Below are 23,661 nucleotides of genomic sequence, written 5' to 3' on the forward strand. Positions count from 1 at the left end.
CCTACCAGATTCATACTGTTGTGGGGAAAGACAACACCCAATAAATCACAATTCACAGTGCCACGCAGCTTCAACCAAGCGCTCTTGTACAGAAAGATAGCTGAAGGGGCATGGGGTGCAAGTGGTGCAAGATAATGCAGGGACAAAACTATGATGGCCTAAGTCTTCAAAAGTCTAGTCCATTTGATCTAGTCCATTTGACCCGGTGCTAAATCAGATGAGAAGCTGCACTGCAACCTCAGCAGCTCAGAGGACCAGGCTTGAGGGTTCCAACCCCAGTGGAAGTATACAATTTGTGCCCTTCTTCCAGCACTGGAATATGATGGTAGCATCAACAGCTGCACAGGTGCCTAACCCCTGGCACATTGGGGCAGAGCCAGCAGACAGCACTCTACATTGCCTGCTAAGAAAATGTGAACATCCCAGCAGTGCCTTCGTCATTAGCACACCTCTAGGGTTGGGTGACGGGGGTGGATTTTGTTGGTAGTGTGTCTTTTATAGTGAGGAGAAGTGGGACAGAGGGATGGTTATTGTGATCTATGGACTACGAATATGGTACCACTTTGCTGCTTCAGGAAAACTGCCAAAGTGATTTTTCATCTATCTGACTGAACTACTTTCTTTGCAATACTAAATTAAAAAATGGGGCTTGCATACTAAGACACTGCCTTCCCAGCACCAGAAAAGCTTGCCACATACCATTGTAAGACATATCAGGCTGACAACTGCTGTTTGTGGGCCTTGGACACAGTGCATCCGCGTCCAGTCAAAAGAACAGAAGATCCAGTAGTTAAAAGTACAACAGCAATGTGGCAAATATGAGAAAGGGGAACACACTACACTGTATTTGGTTTTCAACTTGGCCTTCATTTCCCTAACCTGCCAGTGTCCACCTGTAGCTCACATCATAAAGAAGGAGCAGGTTAAACAGAAGGTAGCCAATTTGGAGAGGAAGAGGAAAGGAAAACCGCCCATGTTCTCAAGCACAGGAAAACTGCACCAGAGCACTCCTGTTGCACACCCACAAAGATCAGGAGAGAAACAATGGTGGGCAAGATATAGATTGAGGCACAAAAACATGTCACTTCAAGCAGCAGGCTGGGGTGCCAGGTTTATTTGTAGGTATATGTGCTAATCTGCTGCTTGAAATAACGAAAAGCTGGGACACTTACTTGCCAGTAAAATCTCCCTGTGTGTAAAAACACAAGTCAGCCCAATGGCAGGTTGGCAAACCAATTCACAAGCAACATTACTCATGGGTTGGTGAGGAAGCCTGACTTAGAATAGGGGACATTGCTCAGTGTGTTATCTATCCAAAAACGGGGGTGGTGGGGTTGCGGGGATGCAGAAAACTTACTACATTGGTGAAGTACAAATTTTGCTGCAACAAAACATGGAAGCAGGGGCCTAAGCATCACACATCACACATGCATTGCACGCCCGGCCCCCTCCATCTTGGGGCAACCTGGTGCCTCTGTTCACAACCAACCCATATGAACATTAGCAATTCTGTCCTCTTCCCCTGCCACCACCTTATTCAAATATTCACACACTAATGTGTTGAACAAGCAATAATGGCACATGGAGGAAGCACCACCAAAACTCATGAGAGAGGAATGAAGCAGCACAGACTATAGTGCCTACTTCAGACACCTGCACAAAAAGATACATCATTGGGAAGCTCAGACTATTTCATGTCAAAGGAGCAAAAATGAAAGATATTTCACAGAATCTTTGATACTGGATTCACAGTAATGGATCTATGGTGTAGTTTAACACACACATAAAACAGAGATCCCGACCTTCTTTGGATATTAATGAACCCCGGATGCTTTTTTTTTTCTCGTCCAGCCAGAATAGCATCCCCAGGTCCTGCATACACTCCAATTGCATTCTTCTTTCTTACATCTTCTCTAGAGCATCAAATTCACTCTCAATACATAGCTTATCACAAACTGGAATATAGCAGCATTGGGACTGTTGAATCAAATTGTCCTTTCCTTCCATTAGAGGTGGAGGCATTTCAACAGCAGAACAAGGATTTTATTATTATTATTATTATTATGGAGTAGCTATGCTAAATATATAAATAAATAAATAAATACTATGCATATATATACAAGTGTGTACATGTTTTTGTAAAGCACTTCAGAACATTTGGGATGAAAGATGCCATAAAAAGCTAGTATTTCATCATATATACATCATATGGAGGAACTGCCTGCCTGTCTTGCAAGCCATTCCCAAACCATAGGCTGAGTTGCTGCAGAGTTATGGAATGTTCACAAACATTCCAATTTGTAAGAGGAAAGTGCCATTCAAAGTATGTTGACGATCAGAGCCACTGCTCTGAAGGAAACCAAAGGTTTGCCTGGGAATAGAAACTAAGGGAATGCCAACAAGAAACTGGATTTGTGTGCTACTGAGAGGAATGGGACAAAGAGGTAAACAGGGCTGATAAATTGAGTGCAAAGGTCCCTAGAGACAGGGTAGTTGGAGGATGGGGCAGCAATAAAGAAACATATGGTATTGAGAAGCAGATGGAAGAAAGGGCAGAGACTGCAGGAAAATGAGGTAAAATAGTGTGCTGGGGGGAAACCTTGTAAAAGGCCTACTGGCAAATGGAACTGTTGTTATAGGGAAGACAACAGAGGGGCAAGGGACTGAGTAAGGAGCTGAGGGACAAGAAAACCAAGAAGGTAGTGGTGGTAATTTATCATTATCAAGTCAAAACAGAGCTGTGGTCTCCCTCTCATATGAAACTTTCACGCAAAACATAACTCAAATTTTATGAGCAACTCCTGTGTTTATTGCTCTTTGCAGTTTTTGAGAAATAAACAATCCAATAGTGCCCACTCATCTGTATATTCTCATAATCTAGAGACCTTTGAAACAAAACTGAACACTCACCAAGACTCTGGTCCTCAACACATTACTCTGTTGGTGAGACATTGCTGGTGCAAAGCCCATTAATTGCAAATCAAGTTTGTGTCAGTGAGGTATTTTGAACTTCAAGCTGCTTGGCAGGAAGAAGCTATTACGGTATTTCGTAGCTCAAGCTTTGATGTAATGCATGCTGTATAAGCAAAACTGTGATTACTAGAGCTGGGTTTCTCCTGCTGGATCAGCCTGAAGAGAAAATGTTGTACTAAAAATATGAGTACAGGAAGCTTTCCATTAACTAGCCTCCTCAAAACAAGTTTCATTGCCACTGTACAGAATGCCATTTCTGATGAGAGATTAGGAGCATTGGAACATGACTCTGTGTTTACTTAGAAGCAAGTTTAATGATTTTTATTGTAGTGTGCATAGGACTGCAACTTTAGAAATTCAAGGTATATAATTTGCATGTGTGCACACGCACAAACATATCAAGTTGAAAATGACCCCCCTGACTCAAAGAGATACTAAATTCTCAAAACTGGAGGATCAAAACCTCTTATTATTCTGTTCCATAGGCTCTTATCTAATCGCTCAGAATGGCAAGAAATGCTTCAAAAAATAAAACTACCTGTAAGTAGGAATGGCATGGCTAAAAACACCCACAAACATACATAACGATATTTTGAAAGCAGAGAGAACTGTTATGCAGAATTAAGATAAAATCTGGAGGAAACCAAAGAAAATTCTGCTGGCGAGCAAGTAAAATTAACAGAAGAATTTATATCAAGTTAAGACCAGTACTTGGCTATGCATATAAATGATACTGAGGCAGCCTTAAGTTTAGACTTTCTTCTCTTAGAAAACGGAGTGTTTGAGAATGTGAGTGTGTCTGATATATGTACTGCTTTGAATCTCTTATCAATTCCTAAGTTTTAGTTGTTCGGTTTTTCCCCATCCTAAAATCTGAGAGAGGTATGTAGCTTGGAATTTGTCTGGTGGCCCAGAAATGCTCCTGTACATCTGAAAAATTCAGCAGTTTTCTCCTGGGACTTCCCCCCCCCCCAAAAAAAAAACCCCACACACACTATAAATAATCAACTTGAAAACAGTCCCATTCTTTTTGTTTAGACTGACACCACCACTTATGGCGAGCACCACTGCAGAAAATGGCAGGAAGGAATGCTGCTGAGCAGACTGCAGCCAAGTCTCTAGCTGAAAGGGTATACCATTATCAAGTTCTAAATGGTTAAAGGGGGCTGTGCAGTAAGTGTGTCAAAAAGCACAAATCTTTCTGCTTTGAAAAGAAAACTCACACACTAAGCTTGCTATCAATCGCAACAAATGCTTTTAGAATGCACCACTCATTTGCAGCTGAATTATCACTATACTGAAGAGCAGACCTTTGAACCTAGCTGAAAATCTCGTATCTGCCATCCCCCTCACCTGGCCTTTGCTTAAAATCATGACCCTGGTTGGCTTGCATTTGAATTTACTTTGACAAAAGCACTTAGTCCATTCCCTTAGGGTCAAGGAACATGAAAGGCAGACTATAGTGGCAATCTATTGAGCCTCCTGTTGTTTTTCATTCTAGATGAGAGTTCCATCATACTGGACACTTTTGCAGAATCTGCTCTTTTGATGAGTAGGAGAGCACAGCAAAAAGCACAGCAATAAACAAATAAATGTTTTTTTAAAAAATAATGTTCAAGCCAGTTGGGATTTGGAGGCCCAATTCCAGTGTGTTGACCATTCCAAGCTAGCATCTCTGTGGGACAAGCCTTAATTATCTTAAAAACACCCCCATCATAATAAAAAAGCATGCTATTAAGCCCCAGAAAGCTCTATAGCACAAAACCAACTACTACAGCAGAACCTTCAGTATTCTGGTTCTTCAACCTTGGGCTAAGTTTCTTTCAGTCTTATGTTTTGTTCTTCGGTGAATCTGCTCTAAGCACCTCAGGATCACTCAGCTCCCATACTGTTTAAGAGACGTGGATCAAGCTGATTCATGGTGTCCCAGTTTAGGTCAGGATGATATCCAGTTAATGCTAAACAGAACTTTTGTTTAGGACAGAGGGGCATTTTATCAAGTCTAACTGTGCACATCAAAGAGGTTCACACCTTGCAGTGGGGTAGGCCAGGTGGTTGGAGGCTAACTGACAATTTTAAGTCACATTTGAGATTTAAAGACACCTCTTTTCTGGCTCTGAATAATCTAACCTAACCAGCTAAAAGCAAGGGGTGGCTCTCGCAACCAAAATCTTGTTTTTTCCATACTGCCCGAATAAATTTTGGCTGATGAGACTTTGTCTTCTCCACCAAGAGAAGCCGGATGATTGAAATAAAAAGGAGTATTTTTTGTCACTTCCCAAGTTAAAAATAATTAGAATCGGTTTAAGTTGGTCAGTTCCTTCTTATACACTAGCTTGAAATCTGTTTCTCCTCAGAAATGCACAAAGCCAGGCCAGAGACAAGAAGCAAGCCTCCTTTTTTTCTGAAGCCAGGAAGCCTTTATAGCAATCAATAGATGGGTGAAGATAAAAATTGTTGCTATACTGTCATGCCTGGCAGATAGAGTTGGAAAAGAATAAGTGCAGGCGGATCTACGCAGGGTTAAGTGACAAAAATAGTCACAGAGTGAAAACAAAACCACAGGGGTGCAAGGGCTGCAGTCGGTATGCCTCACACAAGCTGCAATAAAAGTACTCTGATTTTGGCTGTCAGGGTGATTTGCAAATATGTCAGTGTAAATCCCTCTCAGCTCCTGAGCTCTTGACTCAAACTTCTCATGCGTGTTCACCTGAATCAAGGGCTGAGTGAAATCTGAGGGGAAGCACAAATCACAGATCAAGAATTTGGTACAGATTTTATCTGACTGGGAAGACAGCTCTCTCTGATACCTGCAGTGCCTCTTCCCTGTCTCCTGTCTGTTCGCTGAGACAGCCCTACACTCGTCACCCCACTGCTGCAGGCCATCGCCACAGAGCCCTGATGTAAACCTCTTAATGCGTTACATGTCCATACTATTTGTATTCTCATCTTGAGTCGTGACGCAGCCTCAGGCCCAGCAAGCTGGAAAATGAGAGAGGTGGGTGTTCTGAGTCTGTTTTTTTTTCCTCTCGCAGGGGACTTGGAAGTTTACAGTACCTTTGAGGCCAAAGTTGTCTGGGATTCAGTATTGCATTAAATGGTGACACACTGGGCAGGTGGGCTCTATTATTGCATTACAAAGGCTGCTGCTTCCCCCGGTACAGGCTATGTTTTGTGTGTGAAGCGGGCCCACACCTGCTGGAGCTGGGATCTGGAAATGCGGAGGACAGAAGGCATGAGTCTGTGGTTTCCTGCTGTGAGGGGCATGTGCCTGCGGTGGGGCATGCGCACGGGGCTGCTCTCCGCCGAACGGCTGCGCTGTATGAAAGTGCCGCCAAGGTGAGGGTACTGTTCTGTCTCCAGGGTTGAGGAGGAGAAAACGGAGGACGCCAGTCTTCTGAGGGGGCTGTACCTCGGGAGGGAGTGCTGAGAATGCCTGTCCTCCTCCAACTGCAAAAGACCAAGAAGAGTGGAGGAAAAGGTGTCAGGCAAAGACTTGACTCGCCCCTGGCTTGTGCTGCGCATGCTGCAGAAATCTTCACTGGCGGGCGGCAAACCCTCTGGCTTTACAGGGCTTTAATTAACAGCCTCGGGGTTCACCCTTACTAGGCTAACACCACATTGTTACTTGGAGAGGCCTTTTACGTGCAAGCCACTAGCCCTGATTTAAAGCTTTTAATGTGCTACATCTTCAAAACATAAAACGATGTAGGGGCAGGAGTTACAGTTAAGCCCTACCATTAAACCTTCACAGAAGGGGAGCAGGCCTGAACTTCCGTTAAGGTTAGGAAACAAAACCTCTCTTCCTCACCTTTCTGTCACTCCCTCTCTCAACGTCCCCCCCCCCCCCACGAACTCAGAGATTGGTTAATTGGCAGTTTGGATACATTTTAGTGTATTGCACTTGTTACAGCAAGGAGTGATCTAATTAAGCATTTTTAAATTAAGTGTTAATGAAGGGTAATACAGACATCTTGCAACAGGGAAATGCAGTCTTTCAACCTATCAAATATGCTGCTTCAACGTTTTCCTAATTCATCTTGATCTGCAACTCCACACGTACATGCTATGAGCTTCAGAAGTCACAGCAGTGGGCATAGCAAGGGCTGAAGGGGGCTCTGTCTAGCATGCACACACAACAAACCTGCTACAAGTTTTACTGGTGCCTTGGAAGGTCAAGAAAAGAGAGTTGGGTATCACCCCTGAAGGGACCTGCCCACCATACCTTTCTTTCCTCACTTATTAGGCAACTTATTCCTCCTCTTCACTCTCCTTTACGCAAATGCTCTCACAAACATACACATATTGTAGAAATCCCCGACTTACTCATTTCCCTTCCCTATCTCCTACCCACAGATGGGCCAAGTAGATCAATGTGAGGACAAACTGAACATTCAGGAAAAACACAACAGTACAAAAATGTTGTGCTACCCAGCAGGGGTCAGCAACCTTTTTCAGCCATGGGCTGGTCCACTATCCCTCAGACCATGTGGTGGGCCGGACTATATATTTTTTTTTTGGGGGGGGGAATATGAATGAATTCCTATGCTCCACAAATAACCCAGAGAGGCATTTTATATAAAAGGACACATTCTACTCATGTAAAAACACACTGATTCCCGGACCGTCCGTGGGCCGGATTAAGAAGGCAATTGGGCCGCATCCGGCCCCCGGGCCTTAGGTTGCCTACCCCTGTGCTACTGCATTGCTTGAAATCAGCAATTGTGAATTAACTGTTTGTGATAACCCTCGTCTTCAATTCCATCAATGGGGAGGAAAGAAACCTGCAAACTGCATAGAGCATAGGCAATTAGATGGGTTTTCTGCAGTGTGCTGTGCTCAAAGACCCATCCCCTTGCTTTGGCCAATGAATCAAGTGCTCTTCTTCTCCCATCCGCTCACAGCCACGCAGCTGTACAGAATTCACAAGACTGAATTTGTTCTGGGAGGAAGATTAGCTAGATCTAACTGCTTTCTGGAGGAACGGTTTGCCCAGTTTTCCCTTTAAAAAATCTCTCCAAAGACTTTGCGGCCTCCCTTCCGGCATCTTGTACTAGTGCCCAGCTATTCTGACAGTAGATTTTTGCTATAAGCCAACTTAAATTCAATACCTTCCACCCTCAATAAACAAAAAACTGTTGCTCCTCTTTACTTGATCATTACAGGCCACCCCTTACTCTTCTTTTCCACAAGGCAGATGTCCCTACTTTCTGCAACATTTGTCACCAAAAACATTATACAATCTTTATACAAACTTTACACATTGAGGTAGTCAATGATTAAATTGACTATGATTAAGTATCAGATCTTCCTCAAAACTATGCCCCAAAATATTAATCCTCACTGCATCACTAAATAGTCTCTGTTTTATTGAATGGTGTCTACCCATATGGATTGCTTTGCTCAGAACACCTGTGGTTTCAAACAAAAAAATGCACCACATCAAAAAGTTACAAGAATTTTGAACCTTGAGCAGTAAGAGACCCCCTTGCAGGGGGAACAAGTAATGCCTCTTAAGTGCAAGAGTCTTGTCACACTGACTAATATTAATATTCTCAGAGAGGCAGCAACTTGACTATGTTGCTTTGGAAAGAATATTGAGCAACATACAGTATATGTTTAAGAGAACATCATCCATTCTTTTCATATTTTCCCAATATGGCTGTTCTGTTATTTACTTCGGAATGCCACACTTTTGAGACTTGGAGAAGAGAGAGAGAAAAAGAGAGAGGTGAAGTCCTGGAAAGATGAACACAAAGACATCTTGGCCTCACAGGAGAAGTCGCTTCAAAGGGAATGACTTCCCAGCTTAGATGGCTGGAACAATGTCAGAATGAGCTTGTGGTGTGTTTAAAATCTGGAGTGGGTGTGTGCTATGATGGAGAGAAGTGGGGTGCAACTGTGGCTAAAGGAAGTGGTCAAAATAGTTAGCGGGCACAAAACAAGGTGCCCAAGGAAACAATCGGTAGAGAAGACAAGGGGATGAGGAAAAATGGAGCCAAAGGAAGAAGGAGGGCATTGGAGTAAAAAATGTACATAGGGCCTATGGGGCATAAGAACATCCTGCTGGGTGGACAATCTAGTCCAGCATCCTGTTTTCACAGGTGCCTTTAGGAAATCAGCAAGCAGAACATGAGCACAAGAGCCTCTCCCCTTCTGTCGTTTCCAGCAACTGGTATTTGGAAGTATTGCTGGCTCCATCTGTGGAGGTAGAGCATAGCCATCATGGCTAGTAGCCATTGATAGCCCACTATTCCATGAATTTACAATAATGGCTGTGTGTGCACTACTAATAGAAATGAAGTGGCCCAAGAAGAGAGATCTGGAGAGTTGAGGAATGTGGGCAGGCATCAAGGTGAACACAGCGCTACTTTCCTGGAACTGAGACATTGGGCACTTTCAGACTGTTGCTTTTTCCGGGTGGGATTCAGTCACATACCAGTGAATTCGGGTTGCACAATTATAGCTGACTAGGAGGTTTTGCGCATCAAACCAGCTTTCTCCAAAACACTGATTTTTTTGTGGTAAGGAAGATAAACTGGAAAGTGTAGGACGACACTTGCTTTGATGCAATGTCACCTAACCTCCCGACAAACAAATCATAATGAATGCTCATTTATTAGTCAACTTTTGTCTAATATCTTGCAAAGAAATCAGGACAAATACTCAACAAATAGATCACTGGGAACTGCTCACTGACAGGGCTGGCACACTTTTTAAAAGAGCTGCACAGAAAGGAAATCCTGCCAGTCGTAGCTTAAGCTGTCCCTGTAGCATTGTGACTTGGCAACCCTCAACAGGCAACAAGGACTTAGAGGCAGGGCTGGATTTCACATATTGTCCTGAACTAACGCAGGCAGCTAATTTGTTGGCTCTGGCACCTAGTAAATAATTGCATCAGCTGCCTCCAAACCACTGGGTGCCACTAATCTTCACGTTGCAACAGCCAGGCAGGATGGCAAGTCACAGAAAAGTTCTATAGACTGCAAGCTGACTAAGGGGAGACTGCATATTATATTTCACTATGAAAGATAGGAAGATTGTAGCCTTCCAAGATCTTATTATGAGATGGTCCCTCCCTAACCTAACTGCCACCACAGGGGCTTTTGAGGGATCATGTTGTCCTGAGGCGAGAGGACAAGCAATTATAGCTTGTTTTTTCTTTACCTTTTATTGTAATTTTTAGAAACTGGTGCTTATTGTTGTAACTATACCGTAATTTGGGAGGCCTGCCTGAAAAAAAAATTAATATTATTGACTTATTGAACCCAAACTTATTGAACCCATTCTTCTATCCATATTCACTTTCTTCCCCCCCCCCCTCCCCACCACCACACTCATTGTCAGGAAGAAAAATATATGCTTCCCCAGTATTTTCCTTTGATGTAACAAAAAGTTCATGAATATGTTATGTAGCCTACCTATCTTTAAAAAGTTTCAATAAAAATACTCTGGATGGGAGAGACGCACAATATAAATGCCTTAAATAAATAAGTTCAGACTGCCTTTTGATTTTTGAACATTTGGTACTTATAACCCCACAGGACAAACACCCTCAGGCCAATAACTCAAGGGAGAAGTTGTATACTGTTCATGCACTAAAAGACTGATAATCAGACACTGACATCGCCTACATTTAGACCTGATTTTTATCATGACTGAATTTGGGTAGAGATTGAGGATTATAGGAAAGCTGTACCCTAAACACAGCAGAACTCATTTTGAATCAGCATGCTTAGGATCCTGTTTCTGGCACTCATTTGACTTGAGAGACAATGAAGTGCACCTCCAAGGGTGAAGCCAAACCACTGCATTAGCAGCACCAAAGTGACCTCCCCAGGGTGCAAGCCTGGGCAGTGTGTATGGAGATCCTGGGCTGCCCAGACAACAAGACCCTCTTCTTGGTCTTGCTGATGTGGTCCAAAGAAAAGTAGAACAATACATTTGGCACCAGCTTGGCTGCAGGAGTTGCTAGAAGGAGGCATACAAGACGCCATCCAACCGTCTGAGGACTCCGCTTTGTGTAGGGTTTATTCCTTAGCCTTTTCTTCTCCTGATGATATCCCACAAGCTTGTATTTGCTGTTTGTTTATGCTATAAACTAGATTAATTCTGAAATTTTAAGAGAGGCAGAGAGGCTGACTTATGTGGGTGTCTATATGGATGCACAGCTAGCTATAAACATACTGCAACATCTTACACAGGCAATTAACTGTGAGACCAAAATGGTCTACAATAAATAAAAAGTACTAGAGGGCACTTGGAAGTCCCGTAGACCACTGGCAAACATCCATCTCCATAAGACAATGGCATGGTTTGCAGGTAATGCAAAGCCATGCATGGTTTGTTTAACTTAACATTGATTTTGTTTACACATCCAAAGCCACCCCAGCCAACAAACCAGAATATGAAACCATGGTTCTAAGTTGGTTTAAGAATCTCAGCTTGCTTCAAGCGTGGCTTCTTGTTATATCCGTATGTACTATGCCAGCTTAATTCTGATTTGTGTTGGCATCTGCCCCCAGTCAGTTGCCCAACTACACAGGCATGAGGGAAGAGCAGTTAGAAAATGAAACCAACTTTAGGTTTTAAAAAAAGCTGTTGTTACTTTGCTCATCTGTGAAACTAAACCTGGCTTGTTCAAAAAACTGTGGTTAAAACATAACATGTCTTAGCTTTACATGTGGAAGCCAGTGGGTTTGCAATGATTCTTTGGATGAAAGCGTGGATGAAACACCCCCCTCTGATCTATTGCAAAGGTTTGAGCACTGATAGAGAGATTCAAACTTATCCAGCATCTGAATACCCCCATGGATTATACCAAGGTAAATCCAGATAAAGGGCAGCCAGTCACCCAAACATCTAAAAATGTGTCTTCATCTCTCCTGAAACTTGGATTTGCCACATCACACTGCCATCACGGGATTATGTGGGTACTTCATGAAGACAGGGGTGCCTCTAACTCCACCATAACTTTCTGGTACTGCTGCTGTGGGCCTGCAATTATTTATTTGTGGAGTTCCCTTCTCCTTTTGCAGTAAACATCTCCTGAAGGGTGTTCACTGTTCATTGCCTCTGGTCTCATCTTGCAGTAGTATCTGGATCAAAGTCCTGCACTGAGCCAAGAGAGACTTTATCTGGCATAAGCAGGAATATTCATCAACTGACTACACATGGGTAGAATGAAGTTTAATCTGGTGTACACTCCTAAGGATCGAAGTTTTCATGACCTCCTACAGCAATTAGTTTCTAGCCAACATATGTGAAACTATTTATGTACAGGATTTCGTACCTACCCTTCACCATATGGTCCAGGGGTGCATTACAAAAATATAAAAATGCAATATTAAAATCAGCTAAAACCATTTACGATGGGTCCTAAAAATAAGTAACTCAGGCTTCAAAGGCCAGGTAAAAGAGGTGTGTCTTCAGCATATGACAAAAGCAATAAAGTGAAGGTGCCGGGTGCTGTTCTGTGGGGAGAGAATTCCACAGTTTAGGGAATTATGTCCCCACCTCCAGGCTATCACACCCAAGGGTGGTGATGCAACTAACAAGAGGGCCCCCTCTGCTGATCTTAACACCCAAGGCAGTCTGTAGGGAAGGAGCTACTCTTTCAGATATTTGGGACCTAAGTAATTTAGGGATTTGTAAGCACCTTGCATTGGGCCTACAAGTGAACTGGCAATCAGTACAGCTGTTTTAGAACAGGAATTAATTCTAAATGGGAACCCAAGCCAATAATCTGACTGCTGCACTTTGGACCAGCTGAAATTGCCAGTGTGTCTTTAAGAGCACCCCACAAATAATGCAATCTGGAAGTTACCAGAACATAGAGTAGAGTGGCCAAGTCATTTCTGTCCAAAAGGGGTCACAGCTGGAAATAGGCAGTCTTAGCCACTTCAGTGCCAAGGTTGGATCCAGGAGTATCCACAAGTTACAGAACTGCAACCCCATCCAGAACAAGCCACCTCCCCACCTTTTCGACACGACTCAGAACCCTGTTAACACCTCTGTCTTACCAGGATTCAGCTTCAATTTATTGGCCTACATCCAATCCATTACTGCTTCCAAACACTGGTCTAACACTTGAACCGGATTGTCTGATTCAGATGGAACAGAGAGATGGAGCTATGCATCACCTGCACATTGATGGCACCTTTCTCCAAATCTCCTGAAGACATCTCACAGCAGCTTCAAAAGGTATTAAATAGCATGGCGGGCAAGATGTAACCCTGCAGGATGCCACAGAACTCCCATGGTGCCAAAGCTACTTTCTCAAAATGGCTCCACTTGTAATGCAGTGTTCCCAGCCCCACTCTCGAGAGCTCTCTACAAGGATATCATGGCCAAAGATTTAAAAAGCCACAGGGAGGTCAAGGAGAATGAGCAGAGTGACATTCTCCCCATTTCTCTCCTAACAAATGTAACCAAGCAGGGCAACCAAAGCAGTTTCAGTGCCATGACGAGACCTGAAACTGGACTGAAATGTGACCAGATAATCAGTTTCCTTCAAGATTGCCTGAAACTAGGCTGTCATCATCTTCTCAAACACCTTGCCCCAAAAGGGGATATTTGCCACAAAACAGACATTACTAAAAAACAAAAACAAAACAAAACAAAAGTTCTTATATTCCTTACCAAAGCTGAATATTTCCCTCTCATGGTCTCTCTCCCTTAAAATCCTACCTTTTTAAAAGTAATTGAAAAGTACTTTCAAATTTGGTGACATTAATAACAATGCTAGGAAGATGAAAGGAAAAATAGGGAATGTTTGGCTGCCACAAAATCAGTATTTCAGCATTTTTAAAAGAATAATTGAAACCACTGAAAAGGGAAATATGGCCAGTAGCTTAAAAGCATTGTGTTCTTGTGATGCAGTGGCTGGAACTAGCAAACAAATCTTCATTTTATTTGTTAATTAAAAACAAAAACAAAAAAAAATCTGTAGACCACCCTTTAACAAAATTGATTCCTGGGCAGTTTAATTAATTAAAGGGACAGAATCGACTTTAAAAAGCAACATAGGAATGCCTCATGACATATTTGGAGACACTATTTTCTCACAGAGGATAAGCCTTTGCTCATCATCTATATGACGGGATTAAAGGATTTTATGAACTCACAAGAATCCTATGCAACCGGTCTAGGTCATGTTATTGGTATCAAATTACAGAGAAACATCTATCAAAATCACATGCCTGAAGCAGCTAGAACTTTCTTTAGTGAGATCTACAGTGAGCAAGATTCAAGTCTCAAAATGTGTGTGTGTGTGTGTGTGTGTGTGTGTACACCCAGGATAGTCAAAATGTTGCACAAATAGCATCTTCTCAACTTTAGTCCTGCCTATTATTGGCTACCTTTGTCCTGCACCATAATGAAGATTCAAGTGCAGGATTTCTTCCCTTTGGATCACTTTCAGAATACAAGCAGCCTTTTCTTTTCCCCGTTCAACCACTGCCCCAATATCCACACATTTGTTCCCCTCATGATCTATGTATTAAGAGTTATTTGTGTAACTTCACAACACATTAATTCAATTATTAATGTTTAGAGCTCTGGTTGTTTTTTTACACAGCTATGAACTTAAACAATGAGTTAGAAAACATAGATTATTCAACCAAATGCAGAAATGGCTTGAGTCATGGAACAACCTAGCTATTGGATAAATAATTTTTTAAGGAAACAGCCAGAAAGGTGTAACTGGGAACAAAGGAAACACAAGCAGGTATATTTGGGGGCCTGGTGAAGAAGTATGGCATTTTAGTTCATTTCAGCACGATAACTGGGAGTCATTTACCATGTTCGTCTCTCTGGTGTCTACTAGATAATATTTTCCCTATAACACTTAGCATTTATATAGCACTTTAGAGTGCTAAAAGTGCTTTGCGTACATTATTTTAGTAATAACTCATTTTCTTTAGCTTACCCAAAGGATTGTTATGTGCTGTTGGAAGTCCCTTTAACTTTCTATCACTTTATAGCATTAACATTCTGAATGGCAGTAATATTTGGGGAAAACTCCAGCACTGAAAGAAAACTGAATTGCTACTCCCCCACCCCTCCACATTTAACCTAACAAGTTATTATGATAACCTACTATGTTTCTTTCCCTAGCTTAAACAGGTCATGATTTGGGACTGATGAAGCTGGATATGGATCATGAATAGAATAAGACACCGTCGCTGGACCTGGGCATTGAACTAGCTGAGGAAGGGACAGCCAGGAAGGACTGGCATTGTCCAGTAGGACTAGCTGCCCAATCAGGGGTGGAAACAGCTAGAGGAGAAACCGAGCCTCCAGACTCAGAGCCAGCAACCTTCCCCACACCCGAGCTGCCAGCCAGGGATCATAATTACAGAGCCCCACTTACCATTTTTTTTTCAACTATAGTACTACCTGCCCTGAGAAGCATTAAAGTGCATGGGCCCATTCTAATACCATGAAATGGTGGAAAGAATCCCCACCTCTATATCTTAGCCACTTAGCTAAAGTTGTTTTTAGTGAGCTCTGCTGTGGCCTAGCAAAATCCTTACAAATCTGCCTCATCCTCCAACAGAGCTGAACAAGCTGTGTCCATGAGCTACGAGCATCCCGCAGCTTCACTCAATGTGGCTTCGAACATACAGCATCCTCTGTACTCTCATACCTGCCCCCCCAGCACTTCTCATATCTTCACCCTGTCCCTAGGAACATCCCAGGTTTTCACTTTTTTCAAGCTGCCACCAAGAGGTGGAAGTGAAAAGACACAGGTAAGCAGTCAGTATGGAGCACATGTGAGCTTGGACCACCAACCACAGGGTGCAGTGACTAGAGTAGTGTTGCTTGCTCTGGAATGACACTCTAGGCACTACACACTGTGGTTTGGACTTCAAACTCACATGTGCACATGACTGCCTGCCTACCTATGTCTCTTCTCTTTGCAGCACAGAAAGGAATGGAAACACAGAACGAGGAGCACAGGGGAGGGAGGTGGAAGTGGGGGATTTCAGAGGGGCAAAAGGGCATACAGGAACCTAACAGGAAATCCACTGAACTTCTATGTTTTGACACGTTTTTGCATCGAGGAAGGTTCATGTCACCCCACTTTCAATGGTGGTCTTAATTAAATATTCTTGATGCTGGTGCCATAATAATACTTGTATTGAAAACATACCTCTGGAATCTGGTACAGCTGAGTAAGAATCAGACTTGCATTCTCTGTGACAGATTGTGGGTTGGGACGGTTTCCTAGAGATGACGACTTTACACAATAGAAATGGGAACTAAAGCAAAAAAAGGATGAACGGTGCTTATTTTCAATGTCTTACCTGTCTCTCAGGACCAGTAGGCTCGGATTCTCGTCTCCGCTGTCGGATAGCTGGTGCTGAATATAAGGGGGACTGTGTGGGGCTTCCTGGTTGCTGTTCATGTTTGCTGTCAGAGACTGACTGACAATGCCCTTCATGTCTGTGGGAACTGTCCTCCTCAGCCACAGGCTGCATACCCCGGGTTCTCCCATCATGAAATTTCGGCCTCACTGCCGCTTCTGCCCCCAGTCGCCTTCTCTCGTCACCCTCTTCAATAGGCCTCAGCTCCTCGGGCTCTTCATCTGTTGTTCCAGATGTGCTTGGTTCAGCACCAGGGTGGAAGTCCTTCAGTTCTGTTTCCTTATCAATTATAACCCACTCTTTGCTGTCAAAGTCCTCCTCCTCAGCCAGGGGTACTGACCGGAAAGCATTGCTGAGGGCTTCATGCTCCACAGAAGCAGACACATCCATCCTGCCACTTGCCTGCCTGTCTACCTGTCCGGTGTCAATGGACAGCATCTGTGCTGGCTGGGAAGAGCATACAAGCCGTGAAGGAGAACAGGGCAAATCCACTCGTGACCTGAAAATAAGACAAAAAGCCTAAGGGATAATAATAATAATAATAATAATAATAATAATAATAATAATAATACCCCACCCATCTGGACGGCTTACAGTACAACTAAAAACATAGTAAAACGTCAAACATTAAAAACTTCCCAATACAGGGCTGCCTTCAGAAGTCTTCTAAAAGTTGTGTACTTCTTTATCATCTTGGCATCTGATGGTAGGGTGTTCCCACAGGGAGGGTGTCACTGCCCAGAAGGCCGTCTGCCTGGTTCCCTGTAACTTCACTTCTCACAGTGAGGGAACCACCTGAAGACCCTCAGAGGAGGACTTCAGGCTGAGCGATGGAGGTAGAGACCTCCTTCAGGTATTCTGGGCTGAGGCCGTTTAGGGCTTTAAAGGTCAGCACCAACACTTTGAATTCTGCTAGAATTCAACTCAAGATTTAAGACTAAAGGATTACTGAAATGTAATATTGATATGCATAAGTTTTTGTGCAATAAAGACACTATAAAATTTGTAATAGCAAATCATCTGAATGCACCTTTCACATGGCAAGATTTGCTACTTACCAAGTACTTAATTAAGGTCTCCTAAAAACTGAAGTCCCATTGTTTTGCATATTGCCACATGTTCCTCTCCTTCTGAAATATCTGCAGAATGCTCTCCTCAAAATCTTCACTCCTGGGTCTTGTTACAGACCTGGGAGGATTTTAGCTGCTAGTACCTAAATACAACTGCCCCTGTCCTGCTGTAGATACTCCCCAGTAAAGGGGCATCACACTACTAGCTGAATGCAGGACTGAAATTGAACAAGAGGCTCACCTGAGCTTAGTTCCAGAAACTACTTGTAGTTCCAGATCATGGTCCTGAATTTTTTAAAAACTGAGTGGTTCATTCTGAACATACATATCTGGAAGTTTAACATATTGCTTCCCATCCCTACAAACAGCTTTGCACAACAAGGCAGCTACTTGCTTTTCTTGTCCATGTTTCAATATAATCACCTAAAGGCAGATCTTTCAGACAACCAAAAAAATAACCTTGTGTGATGTTTGAACATTGATTGTGTAAGTGTATATCTAAAGACAATGGATAAAACAAGCACCCTTAGATGTACAGCTGGCTAAGTGTTTAATGGCTATCGTATTTGTATTTATTTAAAAACCAATAAAGATTGTTTTAAAAATTAATAATCTTGTGTTAATCTCATGAACTACTTTTCCATTCTGTTTAAACCTATCATTGAAAGTTCTCAAACTTCACTCAGAACCAATTGTATTAATATTTTGAAAGTGAAAAAAGTAAGTGCACAATGATGACTTCGTTGAGTTCATAACTTTTTATAAACCTACAATCTGGATTTGATTTATCCCTTCTGTGACTGCATACCATGCTGTAAATATTATGCTATATATTATCAGTAATTTATTAAGCCTTTCCAGGAGAAAAGAGTTGCCCAAAATAGATCCACCAATGGGGAAAATAGACGGCATGCTAGTGATAAAACTAAAAGTAACCCCAGAGCCTAAATAAAATAGTGGAAAATTCCCCTACCCTCTTATTAACTGATTGTAACCATATTACATGTCCTCTTGGTTTCTGGAATCCTCATCCAAACTGGATTTCTATACCTCTCTGATATTGGGAAAGTTCTCATTGCTCTTAAGGCAGCACATATTTAAACACCAATAATATGGTTATTTTTCTTGAATAAAAATAAATTGTGCTGCCCTGTTCCATTAGTATCTGAGCAGAGTGTTCCTGAGACGTTGTGCCATCATAAGTCACCTTCACCATAAAACAGCAGAATAATATTTAGCATGCAATAAGCAATTCTACTAGGAAAGTACTACAGCGGATACTACCCACAATGGGTAAGCTCTGTACATCCAAGCATTCATTCATTTTGGATGAAAGGGATCCAAAATAGTGCTTGGAAATGGGAACTCACTGTGTTTTTCACAAACAAGCTTTCCGTCCTTTTATTTTATTTTATTTTAAAAAACCCTATTAAGCTTAAACTGTAAAGACTTCAGACATCTCCTAAAACCTCAGTTTTCTACCCAGGCCTATCTGGATCCTTGAAAGTTTTATCCTGTTCAATTGCTGACTTGATGTTTTAAATGATAGGTTTTTAATGATGTTCTGTGTAATAAAGACACTATATAATGTGTAACAGTAAATCTCCAGAGAGTTTTTTTGGCAACGCCAACTTATGCACTGGAACAATAGCCTCGGTGAGAAGCATCTGGTGACTGTGTTTTCTGCTAGTGATTATCAGGACTAGCAACAAAAGGCTAGGATTTATTTCTTGTGAAAGGAAAGGATTCTTCCTGTTTCTCTCACATAGAAATAAACCTTCTTTCACGCAGAGAAGAAACCTTCTAGAACCCTCTTGAACTAATCAGGAATAGAAAATATCTCTACACATCAGAGCAATACTTTCTGTACTAATAATAATAATAAATAAATAATATTTTATTTTATTTTATACCCTGCCCTTCCCCGCCAAACCGGACTCAGGGCGGCTAACACCAATAAAATCACAACAAAAACATAAAACAATTCATTAAAATACAGATTAAAATACAATTTAAAATTTAATCTAGACTGCAGCCTCATTTTTAAGTAGTCCACCAACCACACCAAAAGAATGAAACATCAGGATTAAACTGAAACCAACCCAAAGGCTAGGTGGAACAGCTCTGTCTTGCAGGCCCTGCGGAAAGATGCCAAATCCCACAGGGCCCTGGTCTCTTGTGACAGACTGTTCCACCAAGTCAGGGCCAGTACTGAGAAGGCCCTGGCCCTAGTTGAAGCCAACCTAGTATCCTTGTGGCTCGGGACCTCCAAAAAATTATTATTTGAGGACCTTAAGGTCCTACCCGGGACATACCAGGAGAGGCAGTCCCTTAGGTATGAGGGTCCTAAATCCTAAGAAATGAAAATTGACATATAATGTACTTATTTGTATTTTACTTGTATTTTGATTTTATAAATTTCTGTAAACCACTTAGGGATTTCTGTAAAAAATGTTCAGTGGTATATAAATTTTCTAAATAAGTAAATAATAAAAGGTCCATATGGACAACAAACAAACCTTCGCTCGTGCTGATCTCCTTTCCCATCGGCAGTGGAGAGGCGCTCAGACTCAGGACTGTTCACACGACGGTATCTCAGAGAACGCCCTTGAGTAGTAGGGGAGTCTGGTGCAGCTCGCACTGGGGAGCTTGGGCACACACCACTTTTCTGATCTTCTTCTGCCAAACATTGTGTCTGCAAAAGATAGCAAACCCCAAAACAACATTACATATCTGGCTAAGGTACTGTAGTGAACATGATGCCAATCTCAGAAGCATCATTTGAAAGATTCAGGGCAATACAATCATGTTTATACTGTCTTGACCGCCCTTTTTTATGAAGAGGACAGGTAGTCACAATTCAAATGAATTATGAAACTGACACTGAGCACCAAGACAGAATTGGAAGTTTATGACGGATTCTTCCTAACTTTAGCCCAGTTCAAATATTCACAAAATATTCATGGTGGTGGAACAGAAACATGACAACCGACAGCACCCTCTTTGTGCACAATGCAGTTAAAGACTAGATTAGAGGGCACATGCTCTCATATGTCTAAGAGCTAGTTCATATTTTATTTTCCTTAGGTTCCTCTTGCGTTGTCTATTCAAGTAAACAGCATAAGAGAAGGCAGTCATGAAGGATTGCAGAAGTTACTTCCACTTTCCAATGCTGGCTGCTCAGAGGTAATAACTGTGATCTACCAGGAGTATCTCCTTTGACATTATGATCCCCGCATGAGTACATACAGCAAAATTAAGTGGCAACTTTAGTTCAGCATTGTGTTGATGATTTCTCTTCTGTGAGCAGCCATCTTTTGATTTATAGGAAGAAAAGCAGCACCCAGAAAGCTGGATTCCAAGTAGGGAGAGTAGTTTTCATAATTAGAGCTATATTAGGTAAAATACCAGTGTCTCTCAAGCTCCTGTATCATGCATTTTTACCTAAACCCAAAGCACTTCACTCATTAATTTCAAATCTTTTCATATCTGCAAAACTCATGAAGGCAATAAATAGATAAATGCAAGGAATCCGAGTGAAACTGGAAGGCTAATGGATAGGGAGGACAATGTAAATAAATATTTGTTGTAATATGGTGTCTTTAATCATGGTTGAAAGCATAGGTATAAACCTGGTCTATGTACCTATTTTTGATATGGAAATGTCTCAAAGAAATGCCAAGAAATATTATGTTTACATGTCAGGCAAGAAGAACCACTTCCTTTGGATGAATCTACAAATTCAAAATGTGGTGCTGTTTCTTGCAGAAAGCCTTTAAAAGGCCTCTACAATACAACAATTCTATCATTCTCTTTTAATTCGTAACGCTGTATTTGTGACTGAATAATGTGAAGTTCTCAATTCTTAACAGAATCCAGCAGGAAAAAGAAACAGTGCCCATTCAAAAAGTTCAAAGGACTTTACTTTGCTGATGCTGATCCTGAGCTTGTTGCGGTTCACATCCGTCTCTTCCCAAACCTCTCCTTCATTGAAGGCAGTGTTTGGAGCCTGGCCCAAGCTTTCTGCTGGCCGGCCAGGCAAGATTGGGGGAGCATTTTCCTGGTCGCTCAGGTGCTCGCCTTGCAAAACATCCTCCGTGTTCTCACGAAGTAAATCTCCAGGAACTGGAGTGACATTAACCACACTAAAGGGGAGACATGCAACAGCATCAGCTGAAAAGGTCCTGATAGCGCAGTCAGCTTTCTATTAATTATCATCATCATCATCATCATCACTTTGATTTATATACTGTCCTTTATCAAAAGGTCTCAGTATACAATATTAAAAACATATTTTACAGAGCATAATAAAAACATAAAACAAAGCATTAGTAATGGATATAATAATAATAAATAGTCATAATAACAGCCCCCCCTTTAACAGGCCATAGATTATTTAATGGATGCAGGCCTGGGTAAAGAGGAATGTTTTTGCCTGGTGCCTAAAGTCATGTAATGATGGCACCAGATAAGCCTCTCTGGGGAGAGCATTTCACAGATGGGGAGCTACCACAAAAAGGCCTGTTCTCATGTTGGCACCCTCCAAACCTCTTGGGGAGGGCAACATAGAGAAGGGCCTTGGATGTCAAGCACAGGTCCAGGTCAGTTTGTATGTGGAGCGGTGGTCCTTAAGATATTGAGGTCCTAAGCCTTGGAATGTCACACAAGCTCCCAAATTGTGTAGGCCTGAACGTGCCTTCTACAGCCCATTGGAAAAAGTGCTTTCTTCTTACAGAAAGGCATGAACAGTGCTGAAGAATGGAGGTGGCAAGAGCCCAAGGTTTGGCCTGTCCTGTAGGGCAGGTGGGATTTTCCCTAGCTAGGCTTTCTCCATCTGCCTTATTTTACTGGCTTCAGAAGCAGTATGGTACTGAGGCAGTGTCACAAAGACCCCACCGGAGAGCAACCACTATCCTGGATAATGTACTATCACACTGAGCACCTTTATGGGATATAGCAACCTAGGCAGAACATGATGTCACCAAATGCCACAGGAGTGCATGTACTAGGCATCTCCTCATCAAATGGCTATTTTGTGATGTGGGAGGTGACAGTCCAAGATTACACTGTTTAAATGAATGGATTACATGATATTCACGTACATTCATGACATTATCAGAACTGTAACCAAAAACTGTAACCAATGGAATTCTTGCCATTGTAAAATGCACAGTATACAGGGTCTACAATTAAAGAAAATGTCCCTGAAGAATGACTGATTCCTCTTGTAAGATTCTGCAAATGTTGACAATACCAAGGGCTTTGAATGTGTCACTCACCCAAACATAGCTGCTGTCTGCCTTGTGTTCTGCTGAGGTGGAGTAGAGGTGCTTGTAGATAATAAAATATCCGTACCAGCTTTTTCCCAGTCAAAGGCCTCGTTCTCAGTAATACCTCTTTCTTTCATGCTGTTTTCAAACACAGTCATGATGAGCTAGAAGAAAAGCAAATTATAATCAGGTTCATATGTTCATCCACAGTCAGAAAGAACAGGAACATAGAAAGCCACCTTATACTAGACTTTTTCTTCAACTAGTCCAGTACTGTCTACTCTGATGGGCAGCAGCAATGTAGGGGTTCGGATCCTTTTACCTAAAGTTGCCAGGGACTGAACTTGAGATGGAGCGTTCTGTACGCAGAACAGGAGTGCTCCCAGTCACAAAGAATCCCCAAGTGACAACAACAGCAAAGCCAAATTGCATATTTGGTAAGTATACAATTGGGCATAATCTGTGGTACAAAAGGTAATATTTGCTGCTTATAATAAAATCTACAACAACTTGCAAATGACCCATGTGTTCTGTTATCTAGCTGCTGCACAGTCGCTGCACAACGGGAGGCCAATCCACTAATCCATATAATATTGCCTTAGTCATGAGTATGAAAAATAATTTGATTTCAGATCACAGGGACCAGCTATAGCAAGAAACTCAATCCATTTCAGCATTTGAATATACTGGGATAAAGCCCTTTAAACCATTGGCTAATGTGTGCAAGCATTCTCTTTTCTATACATCATAGATGGGGATGGACGGGACATTTGGCCCTCCAGATGTCGCTGAACTACAACTCCAGTCAGTCCCAGAAAGCACAGGAAATGAGCTATAGTTCATCAACTTCTGGAGGGCCAAAAGTTCCCTACACCTATGTTAGATAGTGAAAAACAGCCTAGATATATTGGTGTAAGAATTCATTTATTACTATCAAAGGTGTCGCACACACAACTCATAAAATATAAACCATTCTAT

The 23,661-nt window shown here is 42.1% G+C and overlaps 1 protein-coding gene across 7 annotated transcripts in view; it reads right to left on the reverse strand.

Moving 5' to 3' along the window:
• TTBK1 (tau tubulin kinase 1) overlaps window positions 1-23,661 on the reverse strand; it is a 97,190-nt gene that overhangs the window by 12,540 nt on the left and 60,989 nt on the right. For all 7 annotated transcript variants that reach the window (XM_033144927.1, XM_033144924.1, XM_033144923.1 and 4 more), the window contains 4 exons: window positions 22,693-22,847; window positions 21,339-21,558; window positions 19,933-20,108; window positions 16,284-16,842 (listed from right to left, as the gene is read on the reverse strand). In XM_033144927.1, the coding sequence (XP_033000818.1) occupies window positions 16,284-16,842; window positions 19,933-20,108; window positions 21,339-21,558; window positions 22,693-22,847 (1,110 nt within the window). The remainder of the gene's footprint in view (window positions 1-16,283; window positions 16,843-19,932; window positions 20,109-21,338; window positions 21,559-22,692; window positions 22,848-23,661) is intronic.

Source organism: Lacerta agilis, chromosome 3, assembly GCF_009819535.1.
Source record: "Lacerta agilis isolate rLacAgi1 chromosome 3, rLacAgi1.pri, whole genome shotgun sequence".
Taxonomy (NCBI): domain Eukaryota; kingdom Metazoa; phylum Chordata; class Lepidosauria; order Squamata; family Lacertidae; genus Lacerta; species Lacerta agilis.